Genomic DNA, 12,459 nt, shown 5'->3' on the forward strand with positions numbered 1-12,459 from the left:
TATTGTTTTTAAACCAGAGTTACTGAGTTCAGGCTAAATTCTCCTCAAGCAACTATGAATTACTGCTCCTTAAAAAAATCTCCCTAAGCATCTATCTTTCTCTTTTCTTGAGAGTCTTCCTTAGCCTTTTTTTTTTTAAAGCAAAAACCAAAAGCAGCAAAGAATGAGGAGGAAAATGAGCCTCACCTGGGGAGGGCGGCTGGGCGGTGTGCTTATCAGTGGGGCAGGACCCATCGCCGAGGCCGCATTCAGGCTCCTCTCCCTTTCATCCTGGTAAATTCGGTCTCTCTCAGCTTCCGGTAACTGCAAGAAATTCTGCATAGCCCGAAGGTTTACCAGCAAAGACTGGGACGCAGTCTTGGGATCCTCTTCCTTTCGGAGGATTTCTGAAAGCAAGCCCTGTGGGGAATGAAGGCCGCAGGGTGAGCAGGTCCCGGGGCTCTGCCCGTCCGTGGGGGCGCCTGCCCTTCCGCCTCCACTCTGCTCGGAAAATGAACAGTCAGAAGCATCAATTCTACATAGGAATATATTATTTACAACTGAAGTGGTGGAGAAGAGAGCCTCGATTGTGTTCTTAATTTTATTAAGCGTCTGCTTTACACATAACATAAACTGCAACTGCCTAATTGGTCTCCTTCTTTTGAGTAGCTTAACTTGCCATGAAATCTTTCACAGAGGGAGGGTTGAGGCGAGTCAGGAATACATGAAATGCTCCTAATACAACAGCACTGAACTGCACAGTTCTCAAGCTGCCTACACAAAGGCAGTGGAGTGCCAACAGCCCGATATGTAAAGATACAAAGCCATTTCGAGAAAGCAGCGTTTACAAAGAAAAGACTCGAAAATGAATCGTAACATACCAGGAAAGAGTATCACTAAGCCCTCATCTAAGATGGACGTAAGGTTTTCACAGGTGATAATTTCACGTTATTTCTTGGCTTTCAGACTACTGGAGTCAATGACAAGTGATTCTATTTACCTCTTAAGGAGACTATCCTGACAACCCCCAAGCCTGCTGTACACCACCCAGGAACAGGCTGAAATTCTGAACTTCACAAACCACCCTTTACATGAGATACATAACCCCTTTTCCACACTGCAAAATACCATCGTAGTACGCCATGAAAAAAAAATTATCAAATTCTGTAATAATCCCATTTCTTGAGGAATATTTGTATTAGTGCTAAAAGAAATGCACAAACCATTATTAGTGAATTCCTTTCGGGTGTTACTCCCAAATAACAGAGCACTGTCACCTACTTTAATTTCTGGAATTTTTTTTTTTTTAAATGGGTGGTTTTCCACAATTCCCTTTAAGGGATTATATGAAATGCGAGAACTGGAAACATTTCCTGCCCATTTGGTGAGGGCTGAGTAGCCGTCACCTCTTCAATCTTCTACATGAAATAATGCATGGAATGCCAAGTCATGTTTGCTTTCTACAGTTCAGTCCATCACAATATGGCTCAGGATAAAGTGGTGTCAAGACCTCTTTATAATTTGCAAATTTCACTTTCTGATAACCCTGAAAAAATGACGATGGGGTACACTTGGGACAGGGAGGTAAAGTGTCAAAACAACCAAGCCCCGGGGTTAAACACTGGGGTTTTCTCATGGTTTTCCTAGAAGCACAAACCTGGTTTTGCTCCCAATTCCTCAGGGATACTGTGGCCTACTGCCTCAAGACAACAGTTGGGAACGTGCAATACAAAAGCGGTGCCCACTTTAAAAACCGATCTGTAGACTAATGCTAAAAAGAGCCCCCAGCAGGCTCAGAGGGCTCCGGAGTTCAGTCTGGTCTGTCGCTGGGTCCACACAAGGGAAGCCAGCTTCACCCTAAGAAAGGCGCGCGAAGGAGGAAGGGCATGTGTCCTTTCATTCACGATGCTGACAGGTAATGTTGCAACCATGTTTACACAAAAGCAAAACATCCAGTCAATTTAACTAAAATCTAGTCAAACAGGCAGTCAATCACCCAGCTATTTAATCTGCACAAGGCCAACTAATTAGATTGACTGGGATTTTGATACGTCATGTTGAAACCAAAAAATGCAGGTCTCAGAAACAATCTTTAAAATAGGTGTTAAAAAAAAATTAAAAAAAAAAAAAAAAAAGCCCCTGTTCTCCAATCCTGCCCACCAAATGGGGATAAAAATTTTTAAAGATATTAAAAGACATACTTGGCAAAGCAGTCTATCTTAACCATAGGGAAAAAGATATTAACGTATAGTACACATAAATACAATGTTATAAATTCCTCAAGTAGAATAATCTAATACCCTTTAATATTATCCCAGAACAATGCCTGCCACATGTTTGAAAAATATTTACTAAATGGATTATGTGTATTTGGAGCATAAAAGGAAAAAATTACAAACAGGTGACAGAAACTGAAGAACAAGTTATGCTCCCCACGGGAAAATTCTAATGGGAATTATTAATTTACTCAAAGTAAGCCTTCAGTGAACAGGTTTGTGGCACTTTGTAAGATGTTTATATGCAGTAACTGTTCAGTAATTTAAAAAATTTTGTGGCAGCATGGATGGACCTAGAAATTATCATAGTAAGTGAAGTCAGACAAAGCTAACACTGCATAATACTGCTTACACGTGGGGTCTAAAGTGTGACACAGACAAACTCACTCACAGAACAGAAACAGACTCACGGACTTAGAAAACAAACTTATGGTTAGCAAAGAGGAAGGAGATGGATTAATACACACACACACTGCCATATGTAAATAACACCTATATAAACAATATAAACACACATGTAAGCAAGGACCCAGTGCACAGCACAGGGAACGATACTCAGTATTAATAATAAGGGAAAAGAGTCTGAAACCGAATATACACATAAATGTATGTGCGTGCACACACACATATGTAAAAACTGCATCACTGCTGCACATCTGAACTAACGTGACATCATAAATCAACGATAGTTCAATAAATAATTTCATATCAAGAGAGATCCCATAAACATTTAGGCTGTTACTGTATTTGGGAAATTTGAAATTAGATATTCAGAGATCTCAGCAAAACATTATTTCTTTCCACTAGAGAACCATGGTGAGAAAACCAACACATGAAAAAATACCTAAGGACAGCAAGTCTTGCTACCACGAAACTGAGGCATTCCTGCACAACCCCTCAGTAACAGTGGGTCATCTGGGAGAGGAATCAGAAATGCCTCTAACCACACTTTGAGGTTGGCATGATGTCCCCCTGGAGCAGACAAAGTGTTTCCGGGGCAAAGCGTTTTATTTTCACTTAATTATTCTAACAGGAACAAGTACGGGTCTTCTGCTGGGATGTGCTGGAAGGTCTAGACTGAGATCTCAAATCCTGGGAGACCCCAAGAGCTTGAAAGCAGCCCGTGGAGACAGTCTCAGGTGTTCTACAAAACCTTCAGGGGTTTTTTTCTCTTCTGTTTTTTGGCCCAGGCTTTCCATGAGGGGAGTGCCCCCTGGTGGAAACGCTTGAAAATATTATTAGAAAATGTTTTGATTAGAATGTGTTAATTACTTTCAAAAAATGACGTCACTTGAGAAAATTCTGGACGCAAAATGAGTGCCATGAGAATTACGATTTGGGAACATACGTTCTGGTCCTGTTCAGGCTGCTGTGACTTGAGCAGCTGCGTTTATGATTTCAAGATGTGTACGGCCTTGTTTCCTGTTTCTCAGGGTTGAAAATCTAGCTCAGATTGTCACATTGGGTCAAGTTCGTTTGTAGTAATCCCCCATGGTGGACAGTAAGAAAGATCTCTTATCAAAACTCTTCTTCATGCTAAAAATACAACATGCTGACCATCGCTGACTAAAATAAGTCAATATTGTGCCCTACAGGTGCTGAAAAAATCTGCTGAACAAAATTAAAATCATCAGTCATTCGTGTTTCCAAAAAGAACCTGGATTGTGTATGTTACACAGTGCATTACCAGTTATACAATGGATATCACTTTCAGGGGAAATGAGAAGCTGCTTTTCGCTGTACTTTGTGTCGTCAGATCATCCAGCGTGTGCTCCGTACGTGAAAACGTGAAATTATTCTGCGTCGTCATTCCACGACAGTTGTGAGAATTCTAATGTTTTCAATTAAAGAGTGAACTTGCTGATGAATTCCTAAACCTTTTTTATATTCCAGAGTTTACAAGTAAAATTCATTAGTAATTGGAAAAGAAAGAAAAACCTTCAATAAATACTATCAGTACTTCCAAAAGCTAATTATGAATTCTTGAAAACAGCAGATAAGCGAAAGAGACTGCCAATCTGAACAAAGGCCTGTCTGGCCTCCTGTTTGTCTCCTCTTTGAACATAATCACTGATTCAAATAGATTTTTATCAGCTTCGTGGAACTTCAAAGCCCTCAGAAGAAAAATATGATTTGATGAAATCGCCTCCCAAAAATAAAACATGTAGCATATTCTTCAGGGCTACCTGCCTTTGCTGTTTGGTGAATTTTTAATCATGTGCCCAGGTGAAAGACTACTTTCAAGGTCCACCTACTCCCCTGGACTCAGGCCAAGCGAGTTATAAGCAGACACATTTATCTCTGCCATTCAGGAGGCCAAACCAGAGCTGTCACGATAGGGAAGCAGCACCTTTTTACCTTTTATTCAACAGTGATATGGAGACTGGACTTTTCTTAAATTACACTGTGAAGAATTATAGGAACACAGTAGCAATTTCTGTTATACTTAAGCAGGCAAATTTCTCTCTACCACATAATTTACAGGACTCAAATTCAATAAAACATTACATGATGGTCCATTACTGTTATCAGTTTTGAATAATCCATCTTCATTCTTTATTTTACTGGAAAACAAAGTGTGCCAAAGACAAGCAGAGGGGGGTTAGAAAAAAAGCCACTCGATGGGATCAGAGTTAACTCTGGGTTAAATTTTTTAAAAAGGGGGAGGCACTAAAGAATATATTTTCTTCTATAATGACCTTTAAATAGCAATAATACAGAGAAGTGAATTGAAATGTATAAGTCTAGAAGCTTCAGCAATTAATTTTAGCCGTGGGTTTCCATTAAAAAGACATCAAGGAGGCATATGCTAAGAGTTGGTATCTTCAGCAGCAATTAAAGAGCACATGCCCCTCAATTCAGAAGGCAGAGAAGTCCTCAAAACAAGAAATCATATCAGTTTAATCACAAACTTTCAGAAAAGGTAGACTTTTTAAATAATTTTTGTTTTTAGACATTTTAAAAAAAGTGATACATGAACATCTTAAGAGAGGGACAGATTTTAAATTAGGAGACCCAATTAATATGATGAGAAAATTCTCCAAAGAAGAGGTAAAACAAGAGATCCAGGATTTGAGAGTTGTACAGAGCTGTCTGTCAATGGCTGAAACAGTCTCAGCTCACAATACCATTATCTATTATATGAATGTTTTCATGTACTGTTTATAGGGGTCCAGCGTCTTTATCCGATCACATCACAGAAGTCTGCATTTGTATGTACATATTTTACATTAATTTCTTTAAAACCTGGAGCTGGAGCTGCACATTGTAATGAGCGCACGCAAGCGTGTGCGTGGTTCACTCCGCAGAGCTCCTGCTCTACGCATCAGCATGTGTATTTCTGCCCTCCACCGGCACACCATACACTCTCACGCTGCACCTGCTTCTACCGAAATGCATCCACTTTGAAGTAAACACACTACATGCGCACATACGGATGTACAATCATTAAAACAAATGCAGCTGAGCGTGTGCGCCTGCGTGAGCGTGGCATTTCAGGATGACCACCAAAAAGACATGCGTGCTTGCATGCTCTAAAGCGAATTCCCCAAAAGTGGATCCTTCAATACTACAAAAAATTACTCTCATTGAAATCAGACAGCTACAAACATGGCCAACATCCACTTCCACAGAGGAGTCCCAATCACCAATATAAAGGTTTAAAACCAAACCCCTCTGTCACTGGGGGCTCCAGACAAGTTTTCAGTAATGACTGTTTCCCAACTGGCTATTATTAATAAAGAGATGGACATCAAACTGTACCCAGACTTCATTCCCCTCTCTCCCTCAAAAACATCGTCATTGTTTTTGATGCTAACCACAGAAATAACTATCTTTTGGGAGAGACTGATAAGGTATAAAAAAGGGAGAACTCTGCCTTTTTCCCAAGTAACAAATCCTACTGATATCTATGGAATCTGTCCACGTGAAAACCCAAGAACAACAAATGGTCACTCTCCAGGGTGATGCCTGGGACACGAGAGCCCCAAAGACAAAAAACATGCCCCGATGGGAGTGACCTAACCCTTCTGTCCTTTAGCTGGACACCCTTCACCATATAAAACACACTCTCCTCGGTCCTTTAAGAAATAACAATTGGCTCAACTTCCAAAATGCTCACCAGTGAATCTGTGAGTCCCCTGTGTTCACGTCAATGCTGTCTTTGTGGGCCTCCAGTTCAGTCCAACAAGCATCTTACTGAACTTTTATGCAGACACCTGCCTGGTTTCTGCCCAGGACCGAGAACTGCTGGTAGGTAACTGCTGTTTACAAAAGTAACACCGCCACCAGGAACGGGAGGATCGAGAAGGCTGACTTGATTCTTTCGTCTGATCACTTTATTTTTCTAAAATAATGACCCTCCAACTGAAAAGGGGTGTCAGATTAAATGTACCAGCTAATAATGAATACACTTTCAAGTTAAAGATATAAAACTAGGCAAACGCTTACAATTTTGCAACCTGAGAAAAAACTTTCGAACCATCCCTTTAAACACAGACAGATGACGTACAAAAAAAGTTAAAGAACCCCAAAACAAACACTGAGTTAAAGGTTTTGTAAGGCCTCCTAACTTTCAATCCAGTGAAGGCAAGCCAAAAATAAGTCACAGCTGGGATTCTCCTAGGTATGGAAACTCTGCCAGCAAGGAATTAATACTAGATATTTTTGTACCAGGATTTTATTCTTATAATCATGTAATAAACAAAATAACTTAAATATGAAAGGAAAGTATGAGTCAGGCTTAAAAAAAAAAAACTGACAAAAGAAATAACAGTGGCAAAACAAGAAAGTTAAAAGACATCATGTCCTCACTGATAATCAGAGTGACACGTTCTGGGTTATTTTTTGGTGTGTGTGTGTCTGTGGGTGCCTGGGCCAGAAATAAACACCATATATATTGCACTAATTGCCAAAAAAAGAAAAAAAAAATCCTCTCATTCACTCTTTGTTTAGGGGTTTTAAAAAGTGTTTATCTTAGGCCTTCCCCTGGATCACCCTCTTCAGGTCCTGCTGAATATCCTCCCCGGTGTGATAGTATCTTCACAGGAATTTGCCCAGGAGGACAAGGGAGTGAACACAGGGGTGTATGCAGAACTCAGTGGGAAGCCTCAAACCAGGCTTCCAAGGGCAAGTCTCCCTACTCCAGTGCCTGTTCATGAACAGTTTCACTGAAACACCACACCCACATCCACGCATTCACTTCTATGGCCACTATGCCCTCAAAACCTAAAATCTTTACTGTATGGCATATTACAGAAAAGGTCTGGCTGATCCCTGGTCTAGGAAAGGAAGCTAGTCGGCTAGAAGCCTGGAGTCCTGCCAGTGGCCTTGACCGAGTCCTGAAACCTTTCTCTCTCGCCTACGAACACTCTATGTTTCGTTAGGTAAAAGCATAGGTAATATCAACTTGAAACATTTTTGACATTTGCTTTCTCAAGGCCTTTGATTCAGGATCCACCTGTACACTGCCTTCTCCTGGTAGGAGAGGTTGATGCTAAGGAGAGAAGCGCTTAAATGGAGGCACCCCCAGGAACAGACGATAGGATCACGTGGAGAGCAGGAGAAAATGTTCATACTGTACAGAGCAGAAGAATAAAGGTTAACACAGCCAGGAAGAAAGAAGGACGAGCAAGGCAGAGAAGAACCATGTTCAAACGAACAAGACTGACCTGAGTTCTGTTAAAAGCCACACGTGCAAATACTGCCTGGGAGATTCCTGCCCGTTTCAGTTCATCACGCACCCACTGGTAGATTTCGGAAGACACCTCTGTGTTGGTGGACACCTGCTGCTCCAAAGGTTTATTCATAGACCTACTGACGGGGGGAGGGTGGTTCAAGTACTGCTGGTTTAAGGACTGCTGGGCGAGAAGTCTGTTCACGGCGTACTGCTGGTTCAGCAGCTGGGCCATCACCAGCTGCTGGTTGACCAGCTGAGGGCTGATGGGCGTCGACACCAGCCCGGGGTGCAGGTTGGGCAGCGGCGTCCGCACGGAGGGCTGGCTGCCGTGGGACAGCTGGGCCGGCGAGGGCGGCTGCTCCGCCGTGCTCCCTGGGGCGGGCTGCTGGCCAAAGCTGACGTGGTTGGCGCCCTGCTGGGACAGCTCCGACAGACTATCCATTTCCACTGCAGCGGGCGAGAGGGAAGACCACGTTAGCCAACGAGGCTCCGCACTGCGGAGGAGCTCTGAGCGTTCCCTAAGCATGGAGAGGCATGGGGCGCGCTGAAGGTCCAACGAAACCAAGCACATCTCAGGACAGAACCCATGCGGCAGTGAGCTTACCTTTCTTTTCTGCACCCAGCCACCAACAGAAAAACACTTTCTAATGTTGTGATGTGGTTTAGCTTTAAGGCCCGAAGTCAATTATTGTCACATTCTACGTGACTGGTTTCGGCGTCAAATTATTATTCACTATTACTTCTGATCCCACAAAGCCTTATAAAAGCAATGTTTATTTTGAAACAGCTTCTAGGGGTCTAGTAGTTAGGAACTGGTGCTTTCACTGCCGAGGGCCTGGGTTCAATCCCTGGTCAGGGAACTAAGATTCCATAAGCCAGGTGGTATAGATGCCCATCAAAAACAAACTTCTAGAAAAACCCTAGTTGCTTAGTGGCGACTAGAAAGAGTGAAGCTAACAAAACAGCATATGCAATTGCAGAAAAAAAGAAATATCCAAATATATTATGTGACCCCATGGCCTGTAGCCCGCCTGGCTCCTCTCTCTGTCTACGGCATTTTCCAAGCAAGAATACTGGAGTGATTTGCCATTTCCTTCCCCAGGGGATCTTTCTGACCCAGGGATTAAAACTCAGTCTCTTGTGTCTCCTGCATTGGGAGGTAGATTCTTTACCACTGTGCTACCTGGGAAGCCCTATATATTTACAATGAAAAACTACTTGGAAATACATATATAAGACTGCCTGGTGGCTCAGCTGGTAAAGAATCCACCTGTAATGTGGGAGACCTGGGTTCTACCCCTGGGTTGGGAAGATCCCCTGAAGGAGGGAAAGGTTACCCACTCCAGTGTTCTGGCCTGGAGAATTCCATGGACTATATGCAGAGAGTCAGACACAACTGAGAGACTTTCTCGTTACTTCACACATATATAAACTGTTACCACTTCAAGAAAAAGGTTTGAAGGAAAAACGATCTAAATGTTATTTATGTTCAATTTCAAACCAGTTGTGAGTTTAAGAAAGTAATCAATAAAAGGGGTCACAACGATAAGTAAAGATAACCAGGTTCAGACTGAACCCTGGGCCGAGTATCTTACATGTGCCGTGTCACTGAATTATGACTCTCAAGTTAGGCGGCACTGGGGGCTGCAATCACTGCTTAGAATGAAGCAACCGGTTTATCGCACTGCAAGCCAGTACACCCGGTGTTGCAAAGATCCAAATGTTTCTGGAAGAAGCTATGGCCATCACCAGACGCTAATGACAGTCTTTCAAGGGAGAGGTGGGGAGTCATCCCAGTACAAGGTGATGTTGTCACCATGGTGCAATGTCTTATCACCCACCCGGGATGAATGCTTCTCCCTTGGCTAGATACCTCATGCGGACTGGCTGAGAGTGAGCAGGAAGGGAGTCAAATGCTTTGCGGCCACAAGGAGGAGACAGCTCTGATGCTCTCGAACTGAGAGCTGAGGATGGTAGGTAAGCAAGTCCTAAACAGCGCCATGGGGACCCCCTGGGGGCCCAGTGGTTAGGGCTCCACACTGTCACGGCTGTGGGTCTAGGTTCGACCCCCAAGCCGTGTGGTGCAGCCAATAAATAAAAAAATAGTACACCATACCTCCCGTGTGTGGACACTCGGTTGATTTTAATCGTCATTTCTCTTTTTACTAAATATTTCGGCTTTATATTTAGAGGAACTTATCATATCACTATAATCACTGATATATGCAAAATATAACTAAGAACTGGAGAAGAAACTTCCATTTCTACCAGTGTTATCAGCCCAAGTGGGCTGTTCACAGGGAACAGTAATTCAAGCAATTATTCCAAAAAATGATGTACTGTCTTCATTACAGCTCAAAGCTATAAAAGGCAAAGAATCTGTTTTGGTAGATGGATGATTTTGCTTCAAATATTAAAAGCTAAAACAGGCTCAAAATTCAGGTTCTCCTGACTCTTAAAATCTTAAGGAGAAGTTATTATTGCTGTTTTATTAAATCAAGTAATAGAAGTAAACAGATAGACTGAAAACATGACATAATGCTGTGCAGATTAAACATCTCACTCCTATATTATTTTAAAACATTTATTTGGAAGGGACAAGTATGTGAACAAAAACGTTAATAGAAATTAAAACATTAACCTTAATCACAGCATTTGCTTCTACTAACACTAACAGACTCAACAGGCGAAAACCGTCACAATCTAAATGCGCAGGCACGACACACAACTTTTATCTGTCACTTCACACTGCAGGTAATTTTAATGTGTTCCCTGAGCAACAAGTATTGACCTAGAGTTACATGTTAAGATCCAAGGCCTGGTGTGTAGAGTTGAAGAATGATGCAATGGTTCTTGGGTGATGGGTGGTCCAGAAAGCAGCAGACCCACCCAAAGCCCCCATCAAGGGGACTGCAGACAACAGCTCCAATCACCACCTGGTCTCCACTTCGGAGGCCAGAAACACAATTTAACGTCTTTAAACATTCGGTGTAAAATCTGGCATTGTCTGTTCTTCTCCAATAAAACCAAGAAAAAAAAAAAAAAACCCATGAAAGCATGACTTCTCTCTGAGAACCCACAGCCACTGTTAGCTATTCCAGGCCTGGTTAGGCCTTCACTGAGATGTTAAAAAAAATGACAGCTCACCCCCCTCGCCTCCATCTCCTGCATGTCTGACAACCAAGTCAGTTGGGTTGATTTAAACACAAACATTTATTGAATTTAATTATCTCATTATACTCAGACCCACTCCCCACCCTCCAAGAAACAGTCTAAATCGATCTCTAACTGGGCAATCACAAGGCCTGGCTGCACACGTGACTTGGAGAAAGCCCCGAACGGCGCGCGGCGGAACGGAGACACCGCTGCGACGGCGTTCTGCTTACCCATCATGTCTTTTGTCTTCTTGAAATGTTTGTACCACCTTCCAAATTCTTGACATTTTGCTGCTGAGACATTTGCATAGTAAGTGCTGTTCACAATGGAGGAGATCATGCTCTGCACGGAGAGGGGGGAGAACAGTTGTCATACACAGTGGCACAAGACAGAACACGGTCATGATTTCAATCGTGCAAACTCGTTTTTCTTTTTAAATCCCCGGAGGACCGATGCGTTTTTGCTTCACACTTTAGCCTAAAGCCGCGACTTCTTCAAAGTCATTAAGTATATTATCAAACGCTTATTTCAGTGGAAAGCTGATGCCCACCGAGACTGCTACAAAGCGATCACACCCACAGACCTTGCTCCAGCATGTATGGGAAGTGTCATCTATTCCTGGGCTGACAACTGTCCACCCATCCCAATAAATCCACATATCTGGAGATGACTTTCTGATCGCAGTTCATAAACAAATGCCACTTTGTGGTCTGGTGCCTAAATCTCCATCCTTGCAAGTCCCAGGATGGCCCAGGGACCCACGTCATCTGGAAACTCATTAGAAATGCAGAAGGTTGGGCCCTAAGCTAGGCCAGGGCAATCAGTATCTACATTTTAATCAGATCCCCAGGAGGGTTGTGTGCACATTAAAGCTTGGGAAACACCCCTTACACTGTTTACTCATAGTATTTGGGTTTCAGCTGCAGGTTAACACTGTTCCAAGGCTGACTGACCACATTTAAGAAGAAACAAACTATTCACAAAGAACTTCTATCAGAAGAAATAAAAGCATGCTGCCATCTTATTGCTAGCTTCATACAGAATTTGGGTTCTGAATTTCAAACTAAATGTGACATTTTTAATATATGCATTTCATGGTGGATTGTTTCTCAATGATACCACAAAAAAAGAAAACAACCTATTTTGTCACTTATCTTAATCCTGCGTCTAACGAAAAGCTTGGAAAATAGAATCAACTGTTTAACATTTCTAGAAAAATGAAGAAAGACGATGATTTTGATGTATTACTGGGTATATTTTTTCTATTTCTTTTTTAAACTCATTTTCAACATGGAAAAGTATTTTATTCCCTGCCCATTTTGGTCCTGGTCATTTCAGTGACTTGATCCACAACGCTCATGTTCTCTAGTA

At 42.3% G+C, this 12,459-nt stretch overlaps 1 protein-coding gene across 8 annotated transcripts in view; it reads right to left on the reverse strand.

The window, feature by feature from the left end:
- Nucleotides 1–12,459, reverse strand: part of SATB1 (SATB homeobox 1) — a 100,790-nt gene that overhangs the window by 42,195 nt on the left and 46,136 nt on the right. For all 8 annotated transcript variants that reach the window (XM_088835403.1, XM_088835427.1, XM_088835423.1 and 5 more), the window contains 3 exons: nt 11,319–11,430; nt 7,925–8,379; nt 187–399 (listed from right to left, as the gene is read on the reverse strand). In XM_088835403.1, the coding sequence (XP_088691529.1) occupies nt 187–399; nt 7,925–8,379; nt 11,319–11,430 (780 nt within the window). The remainder of the gene's footprint in view (nt 1–186; nt 400–7,924; nt 8,380–11,318; nt 11,431–12,459) is intronic.

This window comes from Moschus berezovskii, chromosome 1 (genome assembly GCF_049115385.1).
Source record: "Moschus berezovskii isolate FMDL1 chromosome 1, NW_MosBer_1.0, whole genome shotgun sequence".
Classification (NCBI taxonomy): domain Eukaryota; kingdom Metazoa; phylum Chordata; class Mammalia; order Artiodactyla; family Moschidae; genus Moschus; species Moschus berezovskii.